This window comes from Euprymna scolopes, unplaced genomic scaffold (assembly GCF_053919585.1).
Source record: "Euprymna scolopes isolate OS-2025 unplaced genomic scaffold, ASM5391958v1 sca272, whole genome shotgun sequence".
Taxonomy (NCBI): domain Eukaryota; kingdom Metazoa; phylum Mollusca; class Cephalopoda; order Sepiida; family Sepiolidae; genus Euprymna; species Euprymna scolopes.
Genome location: NW_027633294.1, coordinates 39800 through 58284, shown reverse-complemented (window position 1 = coordinate 58284; position 18485 = coordinate 39800). Strand labels below are relative to the sequence as shown.

The 18485-nt window shown below is 35.4% G+C and overlaps 10 protein-coding genes and 1 pseudogene across 10 annotated transcripts; 4 read left to right on the top strand and 7 right to left on the bottom strand.

Moving 5' to 3' along the window:
* The first annotated feature begins 207 nt into the window (after window positions 1–207).
* LOC145274152 (trimethylamine N-oxide transport system permease protein TmoV-like) lies at window positions 208–1362 on the top strand. Its single transcript, XM_080127318.1, has one exon. The coding sequence runs from the start codon at window positions 208–210 to the stop codon at window positions 1360–1362; it is 1155 nt and encodes a 384-aa protein (XP_079983444.1).
* A 23-nt stretch (window positions 1363–1385) lies between these two features.
* Window positions 1386–2138, top strand: LOC145274151 (putative glutamine amidotransferase-like protein YfeJ). Its single transcript, XM_080127317.1, has one exon. The coding sequence runs from the start codon at window positions 1386–1388 to the stop codon at window positions 2136–2138; it is 753 nt and encodes a 250-aa protein (XP_079983443.1).
* Window positions 2139–2888: 750 nt separating this feature from the next.
* LOC145274149 (protein adenylyltransferase SoFic-like) lies at window positions 2889–3857 on the top strand. Its single transcript, XM_080127316.1, has one exon. It carries the CDS (start codon window positions 2889–2891, stop codon window positions 3855–3857), a length of 969 nt encoding a protein of 322 aa, XP_079983442.1.
* A 31-nt stretch (window positions 3858–3888) lies between these two features.
* Window positions 3889–4683, bottom strand: LOC145274148 (23S rRNA (guanosine-2'-O-)-methyltransferase RlmB-like). The gene has a single exon (XM_080127315.1). The coding sequence runs from the start codon at window positions 4681–4683 to the stop codon at window positions 3889–3891; it is 795 nt and encodes a 264-aa protein (XP_079983441.1).
* A 14-nt stretch (window positions 4684–4697) lies between these two features.
* Window positions 4698–6689, bottom strand: LOC145274147 (ribonuclease R-like). The gene has a single exon (XM_080127314.1). The coding sequence runs from the start codon at window positions 6687–6689 to the stop codon at window positions 4698–4700; it is 1992 nt and encodes a 663-aa protein (XP_079983440.1).
* An 802-nt stretch (window positions 6690–7491) lies between these two features.
* On the bottom strand, window positions 7492–8151 carry LOC145274146 (2-octaprenylphenol hydroxylase-like). Its single transcript, XM_080127313.1, has one exon. It carries the CDS (start codon window positions 8149–8151, stop codon window positions 7492–7494), a length of 660 nt encoding a protein of 219 aa, XP_079983439.1.
* A 30-nt stretch (window positions 8152–8181) lies between these two features.
* On the bottom strand, window positions 8182–9540 carry LOC145274145 (2-octaprenyl-6-methoxyphenol hydroxylase-like). The gene has a single exon (XM_080127312.1). It carries the CDS (start codon window positions 9538–9540, stop codon window positions 8182–8184), a length of 1359 nt encoding a protein of 452 aa, XP_079983438.1.
* Window positions 9541–12213: 2673 nt separating this feature from the next.
* LOC145274144 (uncharacterized) lies at window positions 12214–12552 on the top strand. Its single transcript, XM_080127311.1, has one exon. It carries the CDS (start codon window positions 12214–12216, stop codon window positions 12550–12552), a length of 339 nt encoding a protein of 112 aa, XP_079983437.1.
* A 387-nt stretch (window positions 12553–12939) lies between these two features.
* On the bottom strand, window positions 12940–13719 carry LOC145274143 (sulfur carrier protein FdhD-like). The gene has a single exon (XM_080127310.1). It carries the CDS (start codon window positions 13717–13719, stop codon window positions 12940–12942), a length of 780 nt encoding a protein of 259 aa, XP_079983436.1.
* A 311-nt stretch (window positions 13720–14030) lies between these two features.
* Window positions 14031–16427, bottom strand: LOC145274141 (NADP(+)-dependent formate dehydrogenase subunit alpha-like). Its single transcript, XM_080127309.1, has one exon. The coding sequence runs from the start codon at window positions 16425–16427 to the stop codon at window positions 14031–14033; it is 2397 nt and encodes a 798-aa protein (XP_079983435.1).
* Window positions 16428–16908: 481 nt separating this feature from the next.
* Window positions 16909–18432, bottom strand: LOC145274140 (NADH-quinone oxidoreductase subunit F 2 pseudogene; annotated as a pseudogene).
* Window positions 18433–18485: the final 53 nt, after the last annotated feature.

The window sequence follows — 18485 nt, the reverse complement described above, 5'->3', positions numbered from 1 at the left end:
GCTGGAGCAATCGCAACAGTAATTTTTGCTACACCACCTATGGTACGTCTAACTTTATTAGGTTTGAAAAAAGTTACTCCTGAGGTTACTGAAGCAGGAGTAATGAGTGGCTGCACACAAAAACAACTCTTATTTAAAGTACAAATCCCAACCGCTAGAAAAGATATTCTTATCGGCATTAATCAGGTCATTATGCAGTGCCTAGCCATGGCCGTCATTGCCTCTTTTATTGGAGCTAAAGGGCTCGGGTTTAACCTAATTTCTGCACTTAATCAATTAAAAATTGGACAAGCTTTAGAACTTGGAATTTCAATTGTACTCATCGCTTTAATACTCGATAAACTGTCACTTGCTTGGGCAAATAAACCTGTTAATTACCATGCAAACTATACCTTTTTTCAAAAACACAAATACAGCATATATTTTCTAATTAGTCTACTCATCAGTGTTATACTCGCATATATTGGCTCATTTGTTTTTAATGATATTAACTATCTGTATATTATTCCACACACTAAAGGATTAACTAGTCAAGAACTTTGGCAGGCAGGAGTAGATTGGATAGTTGAAAATTGGTATCATAATCTACAGGCTTTCAATTATTTCCTGATTAATCAGATTCTCATTCCAATGAAAAAAGCCTACTTAAATATGCCCGTGATTGCAACATTTGCATTAGTCATGGGTATTGGGTATATTATTGGAGGTATAAAATCAACACTGACCGTTGGTGGCTTTTTACTATTTATTGCACTCACTCCATGGTGGGACAGAGCCCTCATTACCACTTACATGGTAACATTTGCAGTGATTATCTCTACGATTATAGGATGTGGTGTCGGAATTTTGTGTGCACAAAATAACAAAGCCAGTCACTTTATCTTATTAGTTTGCGATACATTCCAAACTTTTCCCTCTTTTATTTATCTTATACCAGTAATCATGTTATTTGGCGTTACAGACACTTCCGTGCTAATTGCTGTCATCGTCTATGCAACCATACCCTCCACCCGCTACACCGTTGAAGGATTAAGAAATGTCCCATCAACCTTACAAGATGCTGGATCCATGTCTGGAGTCAATCGCTTACAACGACTCCTTAGAATAGAAATTCCTCTAGCCTTTCCACATATCATGCTTGGAATTAACCAAACGGTTATGTTTTCACTATTTATGGTGATTATCGGAGCGATGATTGGTACTGATGACTTAGGACAACTCATTCTTAAATCGCTATCTGATGAAAAAGGCATGGGCAATGGTCTCATATTAGGGCTATGCGTTGCCTTTATTGGATTAGCAGTGGATCATCTTATTAGCACATGGGCTACACAAAGAAAAAAAGCACTTGGGATTGAATAATTTTTAATCATAATTCATTCAAAATGAAAAAATTACTTTTATTTCGACACGAGTCATGGATAAAAGCACCACATTTAACTGGCTTACTCAAGCAATTAACTATACCCCATAAAATTATTAAAATTGATGAAGGCAATGCAATACCAAATGATATCCATGAAAATATTGGAGGACTGGTATTTTGGGGTGGAACCATGAGCGTCAATGACCCATTACCATGGATAGAGGAAGAAGTAAATCTTATTCGTATTGCTAAGCAAAAAAATATTCCCGTACTTGGACATTGCCTAGGCGCTCAACTCATTAGTAAAGCTTTAGGAGGAACAGTTACTCGTATGGAACAAAAAGAGATCGGTTGGCATCAAATTTCTTTTTGTGATAATGAACTTGCTCAAGATTGGCTTCATTGCTTGCCAAAAAATATTCAAGTCCTAACGTGGCACGGTGAACAATTCACTATTCCTGCACAATCTACTCACCTATACAAAACGACCTATTGTCCCAACCAAGCCTTTGTGATCAATACCATGCTTGGTACACAAGCACATATTGAAATTGATGCAACAATGTTAGAAAAATGGTTAGATATCTATAGGCATGATATTCAACCAAATAATGGTTCAATGCAAACCATTAAAAAAATTAAACAAGATATTCAACAAAAAATGGATAATATGCATATTCTCACCAATGCATTTTATAAAAAATGGCTCAGTTGGATATATACCCAAAGCAGTGCACCAAATATCTATCAAAAAATTCAAAGCATACTGTGAATACAGGATCTTGCTTGTGTAAAACCATTACTTTTTCCATTAAGAATCCACGCCATGTGATAAATTGTCATTGTGAAGGTTGTCGAAAATTCCATGGTAATTATGCTGCATATACTAAAGTAAGTCTTAGTAATATTACTATTAAAAACCAGCATTCTATCCGATGGTATCGGGTAGAAAACGATCATGCACAAAGAGGATTTTGTAAAAATTGTGGCTCAAGTCTATTTTGGAAATCCGATAACGAGAATACTATTTGTATCTCAGCAGGTTCCTTAACCACCCCAACTCATCTACAAACAACAACTAATATATACACTAACCAATCCAGTGATTTTTATACTCTAGATGAAACACTGCAAAAATTCCTCACTACTATGAAAAATAAAACTCCAATCCATTAATTCCTAACACGATATGATTTGAAAGTTTTATTGGAATGATAATTTCTTATAATATGAGTTAATAGCTTTTTTGGAATTATAATTTCTTATAATATGAATTAATTGCTTTTTTGGAATTATAAACAACACATCGTGTATGTATTCAAAAACCTCTATTCAAACTGGAAATTGGATAAAATCAACAACAGGCTATCAATATTTTCTACCTGAAAATATTTTTACCATAACAGAGGCAATTATTACTCATTTACCCGCATCCATTACCGCACAAGTTGAAAAAAGCTCACTTGCTTTAGGAAATTTTTCATCATTAATTAAGAGAATACCCTCACCTACGCAATTTATCATGGCTTATATTAATAAAGAAGCCATGCAGTCAAGTCGCATTGAAGGAACGCAAACCACACTTGAAGATGCTTTTAAAAAAGCCGTTAATGTTACTGAAAATCGTGATGATTGGGAAGAACTCAATGCTTATATTACTGCTACAAATACTGCAACCAAACAGTTAACAAAACTTCCCTTATGCAATCGAGTAATTCGAGATGCTCACCACTGCCTACTTAACCAAGTAAGAGGAAAGAATAAACTCCCAGGAGAATTTAGACATAGCCAAAATTGGATTGGTGGGAATAATCTGCAAAATGCACATTTTGTCCCACCAAGTGAGATACATGTTTTAGACTTGATGAGCCAATTAGAAAAATATATTCAAGATGATAGTATCATGCTTTCACACTTAATTAAAGTAGCATTAATTCACTATCAATTTGAAACTATTCATCCTTTCCTAGATGGTAATGGACGAATTGGTAGGATGCTCGTGCCTCTCTATCTTTTAGAAAAAAAAGTAATTGAACAACCTATTTTATATATCTCTGATTTTTTTGAAGCACATCGCACAAGCTATTATCACTATCTTAATATAGGAAGAAATAATCTTAGTGGTTTAATTAAGTGGATTGCTTTCTTTTTAACTGCAGTGGAGAAAACTGCTCTCAATGGCATTCAAGTAACAGAAAATTTACTTTCCTATCAAAATTACCTAAAGGGTGAAATTATCCCAAATGCATTAGGTCGAAGAACAGAGAAAGGTTTACAGTTATTAGATTTATTATTCAGTGAAGTCTTTATTGATGCAAGCGATATTCAAGAACATTTAGGATTCAGTGCCCAAATTTCACAACAACTATTAACAAATTTCACCGAATTAAAAATACTTACCGAAATAACTGGACAAAAACGTAATCGCATTTTTATGTTTAAAGAATATCTCAAGATTCTTTCTGAAAGTGATATATCTTATGAAAATTAGTTATCATGTTATTCAATAACTTTTTATGTTATTACTTATGTTGTCGTTGCCGTATTGTCTCAAAAAGAGCAACTGTGGTAGCATGGGAAACATTTAAACTTTGAGTATTGCCTAACATAGGTAAATGTGCAATTTGATCACAATAGTGTTTAGTTTTTTGTCTTAATCCTGAACCCTCTGAACCAAGTATAAAAGCAATATTCCCTGTTAAATCTATGTTAAATAGATTTTGCGAGGATGCTGTATTTTTTATTTGTTCATCCTGCTGCTCTGCATCCAAACCAATTGTCCATATAGCTGCTTGTTGTAAATGGGTAATCGCACGAGCAAGATTGCTAACTTGATAAAATTTTACTAATTCAGCAGCCCCACTGGCAATTTTCCGTGCAGTTTGATTCAGCGGTGCACTATGATGACTTGGAGAAATAATACCATTACAAGCACAAGATTCAGCATTACGCAAAATAGCACCAAGATTTTGTGGGTCTTGAATATTATCTAGTACAAGCCATAATTGAGACTCGGGATTATTACCTACACGCTGACAATCCTGCTGTAATTGCTTTTCACTTAATGGCTTATTGGGTTTTGCTATTGCAACAATGCCTTGATGCACAACTTTAATATGTGAGAAAGCCTTTGAAGTGAGTTGTTGCAAGCTATCTTCAGTAGTGAAATTAAGCTTAATACCTAATGCTCTCGCCTTCTCAATTAACGATTCTATACGGAGATTTTTATTATCTTGCTGGCTATGTAAAGAGATGACATCTTGTGGGCGCTGAGTGAGTAGTGCCTGTACGGCATGAACCCCATAAACCACAACCATTGTTTTTTCACTCATTAATCTTTAGCCCGCTTAACTAAATCTAAGTATATTCTACTATCTTCAATACTTACACGAGTGAGACAAACATTTAATCGTGTGCCAATCTCATAATGTTTACCACTTTTTTCACCACGCAAACAATGATGAATTTCATCATAAATGAAATAATCTGAACCTAAAGATGAAATATGTAATAAGCCCTCTGTATAGATCTTGTCTAAATCAATAAATAACCCAAAACTGGTTACATTACTCACAGTACCTTCAAAAACATCTCCAATATGATGGCTAGCATATTCACATTTAAGACGCTCTGTTACTTCACGAGTAGCTTCATCTGCACGCCTTTCTGTATAAGAAAGGTGTTCAGCAAGATGGGATAATTGTGCCCTTCGTGTCTGCATATCTATTTGCTCTTGATATGAAATCACCTCTTTGATAGCACGATGTACAATCACATCTGGATAGCGACGTATTGGGGAGGTAAAGTGTGTATATGAAGGATAATTTAACCCAAAATGTCCTATATTATCTAAACTATACTTTGCTTTTTTGAAAGAGCGTAATACCGCAGTTTGTACAATATTTTTATAGGTCGTTTTTTTTGCATAATGTAGCACTTGTGCAAAAGCATTCGGGCTAGGTATTTCACTTCTATCAAAATTAATATCTAAGTCATCCAATAGTTCTCTAAGTGCTTGTACTTTTTGCAACTTAGGTTGATCATGCACTCGATAAAGAAAAGCCTTGTCATGTTGCTCTAAAAAACGTGCTGCACACACATTTGCCATCAACATGCATTCTTCAATAATACGATGTGATACCTTTAATTTATGTCGTCTAATTTTTTTAATTTTACCTTTGGCTGAAATAGAAAACTCAAGATTTGCTGTTTCAACATCAATTGCTCCTCTTTTAATTCTGGATTTTTTTTGTGCTTTATATAAGTCAAATAAACTTAGCAATGAATGTTGAGTTTTTTCTGAATAATCTTTCCAATTTTTATGACTTTTATTTTTAAATAAAATATTAACTTGTTTATAGGTAAAACGCGCAGCAGATTTGATAATACTTGGATAAAAACTAAATTTTTCTACTTCTCCATGAACATTAATTTCCATTTCACAACTTAAACTAAAACGGCTCACATGAGGATTTAGTGAACATATCCCATTAGAAAGTTCTTCTGGCAACATCGGAATAACATGACCTGGAAAATAAATGGAATTACCACGCCTTTGAGCCTCTTTATCCAAAGGGTCATCAGGATGAATATAATGTGATACATCAGCAATAGAAACAATGAGTTTCCAACCACCATTATCCAATTCCTTACAGTAAACGGCATCATCAAAATCCTTTGCATCCTTACCATCAATAGTAAAAAACGGTAGATGACAAATATCTTTTCTTCCTTTGTTTATTTCAATTTCACATTCTTTCTTTGAGATACGCTTGTGATATTTCTTAGTATACTTACGTTGCTCTCTATTCCATTCATGGGGAAGCTGATGTGATTTAATTGCCAATAAAATATCTATTTTCTTAGCAGGATTAATCACTTCTGAGATTTTACCCATAGCCGGTGACTTAATCGTTGGCTGATGCGTAATTTCAATACACACATAGTCACTAACTGCCTTCTTAGGTGGATTCATTACCATAACATCTGGTTGCTTCTTATTCAATGAACGCACAAAAGTTATCTGACCTTCAGTATACAATTTACCCACCACAGAATGTGTATTATGCTTTAATACTTTATCAATAATAACTTCTGATCGACCAGATCGTGACTGCGATACAATCTTTACCAATACATCATCACCATGCATCACCTTATGCATTTCACGAGCAGGACAGAATAACTTATCTGGGACTTCACTAGTGACAATAAAACCATAGCCATCTGGATGCCCTGTCACCCTACCTTTAATAGTTGGTAATGTGTTGGCAATTTTATAGTGTTTTTTCTTTGTTTGAATAATCTCACCATCACGAATCATAGCTTTAAGACGATTCCTAAAACCTTCTTCATGTTGTGGCAATACACCAATGTTCTCAATTAAATTTTTGATTTTATAATCTTTTTCTGCTTTCTCAAGAACTTGTTTAATGTATTCTCTGCTAGGAACGGGTTCTGCATAAATCTTTTTTTCCTGATGTGAGTTTGGATCTTCTGGATAATGGTTTGTACGACTCATGGTTAATACTAAACAAATTTAATCTATTATATCTTTTTAGAGAGATTGGTACATCACTATGAAGCCCCATTGCTACTTCAGTAAGCCCACTGCTTACCAATAGATAAAGCATCTAATTTTTGCAATAATGTCGGTCTGAAATCAGCTATTATTGAGCTGTTAAAAAATGTATGAATACTATCCATTCCAAATTGTAATAATTTATATTCACTTCTCCTTCGTGCATATTTCTTAAGTAGAAGTGGTTCATCAATAGAAATGTTGTGTTGTAATGCATCTTGTAGAATATTACTTAATACTGCCACATCGCAAAGCCCCAAATTTACACCCTGCCCTGCCATAGGGTGAATAGTACGAATTGCATCGCCAATTAGTACAACATTTTCATTATAAATTTTTGCAGCATCGGAAACGAATAATTGGAAATGCTGCTAATTCTTGTATTTCCTCAATTCCCCCAAGCATACCACCTGATGCCTCAAACATAAGTTGTTTTTGTCGCACAACAGTTTCTGATAAAATCTCTTTACTCTCCTTTTCACTCACATACCAAGCAATGGAACAATACTCATTAGCTAAGGGTAAAAAAGCAAAAGCTAATCCTTTATGGTAACGTTGCCCATGCAATTTGCTGATGGGCTTGCTTAGTGCGGACATTACCAACTATACAATGTTGTTGATAGGGTTTGGTATGCGATAAAATTCCACTCCATTTCCGTACAGATGATTTTGCACCATCCGCAGCAATTAATAATTTCGTTCGTAAGATTCTTGTATGTTCACTAGCATCTTCCTTTTCAACAATCTTTAACTCATATCCTGAACAATTACCTGTTGAATCAGTTAGTCTATCGATTTTCTGCCATTGACCAATAATTTTCTCACAAGAAGTATCATTGAGTAATTGCCAACAAATATTTTGAATATGATTGTTCTCAATTGTCCATGCAACTGGTGAATGCTGTATCGTATTTTCCCCAAACTTAAGCGAGTGTTGTAAATCACTTTCCCATACCTGCATACTTCGTATAGATTGTATGCGTTCTGGCAATAATTTCTCCCATACTCCTAGCTGTTGTAGAAAATTTTTCACCACTGGAATGATCGAACTCACTCTAATCCCGTAAGACTGTTCAGCACTGTAGCTCATTGTGCTTGGTGGAGTTCTTTCAATAATGGCAACAGATAATCCTAATTTTTCTAACACCAAAGCCGCAACAGAACCAGTAATATTACCACCTATGATGACTACATCTACTTGCATATTTTTCTCTATTTCTCACATAATTTAATTTTAAAACAATAACTTATCTACTTGCCTTTTAATCCGTTCCAATTTATTTTGTAGAGCAGTAGGAATTTGTTCCAGATACATAGCAGGTTCTTGTACTCCAGACAATTGATATAAAAGTGGACGTCTGACTACCGCACACTTCTCAAAAGCAATCATCAATAAACTTCTACTCAATACAGACATGGGGTGAAAAGAAGAAAATCCCTCTAATAACTTGTTTACAAAGCATTGTATTTGCGATACATTTTTTTTCTGAATGATAGAAAAATTTCGCAAACTCTCCTGAGTACATCCCGTTAACCCAATATGATGAAGCAATTGCTGAACATCTTTTAAACCCAAATTCAATCCTTGACCAGCAACTGGATGTAAACTGTGTGCAGCATTACCAATTAAAATTATGTTTTGATGATGCGTTTGCGTTGCCACAATTTCACGCATTGCGTAATTTGTAACAGGGGTTAATTCAATAAACTTGCCATATTGTTCACCAAAACGTTTTTGTAAAACACGTAGTAATTCTTCCTCAGAAAGTGCCTTTGTGTCCATACTTTCAACATTATTTTGTAACCACACAACAGAAGAGACAAAACCTGATTGCATCCCTAAATGTTGATGATTAGTTTTTATAGCAGTTGGCAATAATGCTAACACACCATTTTTTAAAAACCGCTCATGTGCAATATTTAAATGCTTCTTTTGATGAGTAACTTTTGTTAATGTCGCAATCTGCTGATAATCTACTGATGTTGTCGGAAAATCAAAATGCTGTCGAACTTGTGAGTTTGTCCCATCTGCAGCAATTAAAATTTTAGTGTGAATAACACTCTCTTTACCCTCCTTATAACCAATACTTAAACTGACAGGGTATTCATCTTGAATGGTAGAATCTTGTCTAATATCATTAATCTTAACACTTTCAAAATATTGGAGATAAGTGTCTTTTTTGTACTCAGCCAATAGACTTTGTTGCATTTTCTCTCCCAATTCAGTGGAGTTAACAGTCAAACCAAAATACTGCAAATACTCTTGCTCGCTTTCCAATAGACAACTACCAAAATGTCCCTGTTGAGTCACCCGAATTTTCTGAATCTCTTCACATAATTCAATCTCTGGCAAACAATCTATTGAGGACAATAATCTCTCACTCTCAATATTTAATGCCAATGTTCGCCCATCAAAACCCTGTTTATAATCTTTGACTGATCCATTTTCATGCTTATTACTTGAGGATTTAAGAGGATGGTTTTTCTCAAGTAATACACACCGAATTCCTTTCTTAGCTAATAACAAAGCCGTAACGATACCTACCGGTCCTGCTCCTACAACCACTGCATCAACTTCTATTAACTGATTCATATAACTTTCATGCCTAAATGATTCCTATTATTAATTTTATCTAGTTTATACAAGAATTTTATAATGCAAGTAGCCAATATATTGATAAACATACCGATACAGGGATGGAAAAATTATCATCTATACGTAAATATGCAGAAAAAAGTTCAACGAATGTTGCCACTAATGATACCAATAAAGCAATAACATACCAATCAGAGAAACCAAACAACCAGCTAGAGAGAACTATACACAACCAAGAACTGACAAAAAAAGCTAAGCTCCCTTGCAAAGATTTGCCAAAAAGACGAATGCTCCCCCACCTTGTACCAACTAATGCCGCCAAGGTATCGCTAATAATCAGCACCAACATTCCTACAAAAGCTATACTCTTGTCAAAAAATAATGTAGTTACCATGGCAGCTATTAACATCCAACTTCCTCCACTTAAGCGAAAACCCATTGCCTCTCTCTCTCTTAAAAAAAGCTTTTCTAAGCATGAAACATAAGAGATCATTAATGAAAAATAACGAACAATATCAAAAATCAACAGACAAACTGTAAAAATAACAAACACATACAATGCCTGATCTTTATTTAGAAAAAATACAACAACAGGAATCCATAAAGAACTCAAATGAAGCAATTTTCTTCTTATTTCTAAGGACATATCCAGAGCCATACAAACAATGGTGATAAAAAAATATAGTATTAAAATTCTGTTTAAGAAAATAAAGCGTTTTTTATATCTTTACATTAAGTATAATCTAGTGACTACTTTATAACTGCCTCCTTCATAGTATATGTTTATCAGAAATGTTATCAATACCAAAAATGTTACAAAAAATTTCACCAACTTTTACTAAATTTTTAAATAATATTTACATCAAACACGTACTAACGATAATAATCTCGATAGTGATGGCTATGTTTGTTTCAAAAGTATTAGCCAATAATGCAAGATTTTATTCTGTTGAGTATGAGCTATATATTCTATCCTTCACCATCATTATTCTATCTTTATCAAAAATTAGCGTCCTGAAATATTTTTTCCTTCTGCCTATTTTTATATTCAGTGTATTATATACCCCAGTTGGGGTGATGTACGGGCTACCAAATATAGGCATTGTGGCTTCCTTACTAACTACAAATCTACTGGAGACAGGAGAATTTATAGAGTCAACACCTAGCATAATATATATTTACTTACTACTGGGAATTCTCATTGCTTATATATATATCAAAATAGACTTCATCACTCCCCAGAAAGTAGCAGGAAAAAGCCTTGCTGTATTTATCGGGGCACTTCTTCTATATTCGTACCACTCTCCCATCAAAGATTGGATCAATGCTGCACAAAATGCCGTTAAATCGTATGATGAGTTCATAGAAAATTTTACGAATATAGAAAATCCCATGAATTTACAAGTAACCTCCGTCAACCCTAAATATGATACATACGTTCTGATAATAGGTGAGAGTGCAAGAAAAGATTATATGTCTGTTTATGGCTACCCCATTAACACCACGCCTTTTTTTAAAAAAACCAATGGATTATTTATTGATGGTTTTATATCAGCTGCTCCTAATTCAGTGGGGTCTTTAACAAGAATGTTTAGCTTTAGTACAGGAATTTCAATTGAACCCAAAAAAAATATTATCGACTTTGCTAAACAAGGCGGTTTTGAAACCTATTGGTTATCTAATCAAGGTTTTTTGGGCAAACAGGATACTCTCATATCTAAAATTGCCACATTAAGTAAACATGTTAAAATGTTAAAAAGTGGTGATTATGAGAGTTCAAATACCATGGATGATGAATTAATTCCTTACTTTGAAAAAGTAATAAACAGCAACATCAATAGAAATCACAAACTAATTATCTTGCATCTAATGGGGTCACACCCCAGATTTTGCAATAGAGTTTCAGCAGATATTTATAATCTGGAAAACAAAGACCTCTCATGCTATTTATCTAGCATTACACAAACTGACAATTTTTTACGAAAAATATTTAACCTATTAAAAAAGTCTGGAGAATCCTTTTCTATGATGTATTTATCTGATCATGGACTTAATAACTATGCAGATAAAGGAAATATTTTACGAGTAGGTGTAAAACATAAATCAAATTATGAAATTCCCTTTGCTAGGCTATCTAGCGATGATAACAACAGAATAATTCAAAAAAAACCACTTAGTGGTTTTAAGTTTATCCATTTCTTTTTAGACTGGTTAGGAATTAATAGTAACGTTATCGATAGTATTAACGTGGATAATTATAAAGAAGAAGAGGCTATTCAAATTTTTAATTGGAGTGAGATGCAAGACTTTTCTGAACTCAAAGATGATCCAGCTAATTTATATCCAGAAAAAAAATAATACCTATTATCCATGACAAAATAATAAGCTTCCATATATCGTAAAATTAACAGTTATCATGAATTATTAATTTATTAAAAAAGTAAACTTAGAAAAACTATGGTTCTAACAAAAACTCCAATCTGTGACTTTGGCTGGCAACCAAAAAATTTTAATCTACTCAGTGTGGATGGTAAGCATTATTCCCTAGATGATTTAATAGGTGAAAATGGTCTAGTTATTGTCTTTGCTTGTAATCACTGTCCCTATGTTATCGCCATTCAACGTGCACTGATTAATGATGCAAAAATACTTAAAACAATGGGAATAAACATGGCACTTATTAATTCCAATGATGCGATTGCTTACCCTGATGACTCCTATGAAAATATGCAACGAGTCTCCAAAGAAAATAATTATCCCTTTCCCTATCTCTATGATGAAACTCAAGAAGTAGCTAAACAATGGGGGGCTGTATGCACTCCTGATTTTTTTGGTTTTGATAAAGAGTTGACTCTGCAATACCGTGGCAGATTAGATTCTTCTGGAAAAGAAGCAAGAAGCGATGCAAGAAGAGATTTAATCATAGCTATGCAGGAGATACTTGATACAGGAAAAGGACCATCCGAACAAATACCCAGCATGGGTTGCTCCATTAAATGGAAGCAATAGAAACAATCCTAATCATAAATACTGAGGAGCAATGATGCGTTTTTTTATGCACGCAAAAATTCATAAAGCTCGGGTAACTGAAGCGAATCTTAGCTATATTGGTAGCATAACAATTGATCAATCCTTATTAGAAAAAACAGGACTTATGGTCCATGAAAAAGTCCTAGTTGTCAGTAATACCAGCGGTGCTAGACTAGAAACCTATATTATTGAAGGAAAGAAGGATAGCGGTATTATTTGCATGAACGGAGCTGCCTCCCATCTCATCAAAAAAGATGAAGAAATTATTATCATCGGCTTTACTTTAGCAGAGAGTCCCCCTCAAGCAAAATGTATTCTTGTTGATGAAAAAAATCATTTTAGCTCATATCTATAAGCTAGTTAAGTTTAACAATATTGATTAACACTTTTATTACGTGCAAAGGCATAAAGTCCTAGCCCATATTTTTTAGCATAGGCAATCGATAATGACGTCGGTGCACCAATTGAAATCAAGTTAGGGATTCCTGCATTGATACATTTTTGTACCAACTCAAATCCTACTCTACCACTCACCCAAGCAATTTTTGCTTGATCAAGTTCTTCTTTTACCCACAATTTTCCAATCGCTTTATCCAAAGCATTGTGTCTGCCAACATCCTCATCTTGACTGAGTACGTTAACCCGTTCATCCAAAATCAGTGTAGCATGCGTGCCACCACTTTGTTGAAAAAGAGGCTGATACGGAGGCTGGTTAATTAACTCAAATAAAAATTCTGAGGAAGGTATCCATTGCTTCACCTCACTAAGATGTTGATACAAATTATCCAGAGTTTCTAAAGCACAACTTCCACAACCGGAATGAGTAAGATGGGGGCGTTCAGCAATAGTAATAAGCTGATCACTGATAATCGTTATTGCATCATCTTGATCACAATAATGGGTCATCTCAATATGTTTAGGGGAATCTAAATAACCCTCTGCAAATAAAAACCCACATGCTAAATGATAATCATCAGTTGGTGTACGTAAGAGCGTAGCAAGATTGTGTAGTTTTTCTGGAAAATTGCTATGAGAATACCGAATAATTAGTGGCTCTTCAATGGCAACTTGATCCGTTTCTTTTTGTATAGCAAAAGTTCCCGCATCATTTTTTATTTTTCTAACAAGATACTGTGATAATGACATAAAGAGAGCTTCGCACGAAAAATTTTTTCTTACTATTACAAACAGCGTTACACATCCATCATTTTACCCTAAGGTAACAAACAATTTTAAATCTGCTTAAGAATGGTTTGCATGAGTGATACATCAATAATATTGCTATCGTTTTCCTCTTGTTTTAGCTGTTGACACATGGCGGGTGTCCAAAACTGTTGAATATGCATAATAGTTTGTTGTGTTTGCTGATCTTTCGGATACGCAGAAAAATTCGCAAAAATATTTTCTACCATTACTATCAACTTTGATCTATTCATCTAATGCCTTAAGAAATAATACTAATCAGAAACCCTTTCATAGAGCTTACTTACTTGTACAGCAGTCACTTTATATTCAGGACAATTAGTTGCCCAATCAGAAAGCTCAGTAGTAATCACATTCACTCCACTATCTGGATGATGAAAAGTTGTATAAACCACACCCGGTGGTATTCGATCTGAAGCCACTGCACGCAACTTAGTTTTTGCCACACGGCTATCTAAACTAATCCAATCACCATGCTTGATACCACGACTTTCTGCATCACTGAAGTTAATTTCTAAAACATCCTCAGCATGCCATTGGCTGTTTTCTGTTCGTCTTGTTTGTGTCCCTACATTATATTGTGAGAGGATGCGTCCTGTAGTTAGCAATAATGGGTATTTAGCACCTGTTTTTTCAAGTGTTGGGATGTATTCCGTCAACATAAATTGCCCCTTACCAATAACAAATTTTTCCACATGCATCAATGGTGTACCATCAGGGTTTTCATTATTACAAGGCCATTGAATCGAACCTTTTTCTTCTAAAAGATTGTAGTTGACGTTGGCAAAACTCGGCGTAAGACGAGCAATTTCATCCATGATTTCACTCGGATGAGCATAATTCATTGAGTAACCTAATGCATTTGAAAAAGCTTGTGTAATTTCCCAATCAGCCATACCGGATAAAGGCTGAGTGACTTTACGCACACGACTAATGCGACGTTCTGCATTAGTAAAGGTACCATCTTTTTCTAAAAAGGAACTCCCTGGGAAAAATACATGAGCATATTTGGCCGTTTCATTTAAAAACAAATCTTGCACAACCACACATTCCATTGAGCTAAGAGCTTGTGCAACATGTAAGGTGTTTGGATCAGATTGAGCTGGATCTTCACCTTGAATGTACATGCCCTTAAATTCTCCTGCTATAGCCGCATCTAGCATATTAGGCAATCTAAGCCCTGGTTCTGCACGCAACTCAACTTGCCAATCATGAGATAGTTGCTCTCGAGTGGCTTGATCACTTACATGACGATAACCAGGAAATTCATGCGGAAATGAACCCATATCACATGAGCCTTGCACATTGTTTTGACCACGCAATGGGTTAACCCCTACCCCCTCTCTTCCTATATTCCCTGTCAGCATCGCTAAATTAGCAATTGCCATGACCGTAGATGAGCCTTGTGAATGTTCTGTTACTCCTAAGCCATAATAAATGGCAGCATTACCGCCTGTGGCATAAAGCACCGCCGCATCATGAATAACCTGTGCTTCAACGCCTGTATATTGAGCCACTGCTTCAGGTGAGTTTTTAGGCTGTTTGATAAGCTCTAGCCAATTATTATATAAAGTGGAATCGCAACGCTCTTTTATAAACGATTTATCCTGCAAATCATTTTTTACAATAACATGAGCCATTGCATTAAGAATGGCCACATTGGTCCCTGGTCTAAGTGGTAAATGATAATCCGCTTTAATACGAACAGATTTCACTAAATCTATTTTTCTTGGATCAATAACAATCAGCTTGCTTCCTTTACGTAATTGTTGCTTCACACGGCTACCAAATACCGGATGAGCATCAGTGGGATTCGCACCAATAAACATCACCACATCTGCTTTATTAATGGATTTAAAATTTTGTGTTCCAGCAGAAGTTCCAAAGGTGTTTTTTAAACCATAACCGGTTGGTGAATGACATACTCGAGCACAGGTATCCACATTATTACTGCCCATTGCTGCACGAGTAAGTTTTTGCACCAAATAGGTTTCTTCATTGGTACAACGAGATGAAGTGATGCTCCCTAAACAATCCTTGCTATACTTTGTTTGCAACGTTTTAAATTTGCGTGCTGCAAACTCAAGTGCCTCATGCCAACTCACTTCTCTCCATTCATCATTAATGCTCTCACGAATCATAGGAGAGGTAACCCGATCCTCACTTGTTGCATAGGTCCATGCAAAACGACCTTTCACACAGGAATGCCCCTCGTTTGCCTGACCTTGCTTAGCAGGAGTCATACGAATAACTTGCTCACCTTTATGCTCTGCCCAAAAGGAACAACCAACTCCACAATAGGCACAAGTTGTCATTTTTTTATTATCAGCTATACCATTTTCAATTACCGTATTTTCCATCAAGCTTGCCGTTGGACAAGCTTGCACACAAGCCCCACAAGAGACACACTCAGAATCAATAAAAGGCTGACTTTGTGAAGGTGAAACATGAGAATTAAATCCTCTTTTTTCAATGGTTAGAGCAAAGGTCCCCTGCACCTCATCACATGCACGCACACAACGAGAACAAAGAATACATTTACTCGCATCATAGGTAAAGTATGGGTTGCTTTTATCTTTTTTTAATTTCAGATGGTTTTTCCCTGTTTGGGTATCATAACGTACTTCACGTAAACCAACCACACCAGCCATATCCTCTAACTCACAATCTCCATTAGCAGGACAGGTTAAGCAATCTAAAGGGTGATCAGAAATATACAATTCCATAATGCCTTTGCGTAACTTAGCAAGTTTAGCATTTTGCGTGCTAACTTCCATACCTTCTGCTACCAATGTGTGGCAAGAAGCAACTGGTTTACGGTGCATATTAGTATTCACCACACATAATCTACATGAACCAAAAGCATCTACACTATCTGTTGCACAAAGCTTAGGCACATGGATACCGGCTTCTATACACGCTCGTAAAATAGAATTTCCCACTCTAGTCTGGATAGTTCTTCCATCAATGGTTAGATTAATCAATTCCTCAGAGATTGATTCTGGTGTACCATAATCCTTATTACCCACCTCACTAAAAAGGGGCGTTAATTCCGTAATCTTTTGAACTTTACTGCTTTGCTCAATATTTAACATGATTGCATGTCCTTTTATATTTAATTACTTAAAACTTTTATTCTACTCCAAAATCTTTTGGAAAATGTTTAATGGCACTCTTAACTGGATAAGGTGTCATACCGCCAAGAGCACAAAGTGAAGTTTCTTCCATTAATTCACATAAATCATCTACTACCTCAATGTTACTCATGAGGCTCTCTCTTTGTTGTATTTTTTCTATCAATTCTACACCTCTAGTAGAACCTATGCGACAAGGAGTACACTTTCCACAAGATTCATGTGCACAAAACTCAAAAGCAAACTTTGCTTGCTCTGATAAATCCACCGTATCATCAAATACAACTATTCCACCATGTCCAACCATTCCTCCTTTTGCTGCAAATGTCTCATAATCCAATGGTAAGTCAAATAATTCTTTTGGAAAATATGCACCCAGTGGACCACCTACTTGTACAGCCTTGATTGGTCTCCCTGTGCGAGTTCCTTCACCTATATCCTCCAATAAAATTTTTAATGATGTACCAAATGGCATTTCATATAATCCACCATTTTTAATATTACCTGCCAATTGAATAGTCAGTGTTCCTTTAGATTTTTCATACCCTAAGTCTGCATAAGCCTTGCCACCTTGTCGGATAATTTCAGGTAAAGTCGCTAGGGTGATAACATTATTGAGTGCAGTAGGTGAAGCAAAGAGCCCCTCTATCGCAGGCAGAGGTGGTTTAAAACGTATTGTCCCTCTCTTTCCTTCTAGGCTTTCTATGAGTGATGTTTCCTCACCACAAATATAGGCACCAGCTCCTTGGTGAATTTTTAAATCAAAATCAAATCCTTTTCCTAAAATGTTTTTACCAAGAAAACCTGTTTGGTAAGCATGATCAATTGCCTGCTGTATCCTTTCTTGTGCTAAGGGATATTCTGAACGAAGGTAAATAAACCCTTGCGTTGCACCCACCGCTCTAGCAGATAACAACATTCCCTCAACTAAACAAAGCGGGTCGCCCTCTATCAGCATACGATCGGCAAAAGTACCACTATCGCCCTCATCTGCATTACAAACTACATATTTTTGTTTGGCTTGCGAATCCTTAACAGTTTGTAATTTTATGCCGGTTGGAAACCCTGCACCACCACGCCCACGCAAGCCACTTGCTTTGATTTCATCAATAATCAATTGCGGATCGTTATCAAGTGCTTGTTTAAGTGCCACAAAACCCTGTTCCTTTTGATAGTTTTCTACACAAGTTGGAGCATGCAGACCAACTCGTCTAAAAGTGAAGCGATTTTGACATTTTAAAAAAGGTAAATCTTGCGTTTTACCGGCATACTTAGAATGTGTTATATTTGGCTTGCCATTTTCAATGAGAAAATTAAGACTATCTTCATCCACATTGATAAATGCATGACGAATACCATCATGCTCAACTTCAATCATAGGTTCGTAGGCATAGAGACCAAATCCACCTGTTTCAATAAGTTGATAATTTTCTTTTTGAGCAATTTTTTGTAAGGGTGCAATGAATTGTTTAACACCGATTGAGAGTGTCCCAGTTTCTATGCCAATATAAATGTTATTCATAATTATTTACAAAACTGTAACCACATCCCTACAATAGAGAATAATTTAAATAT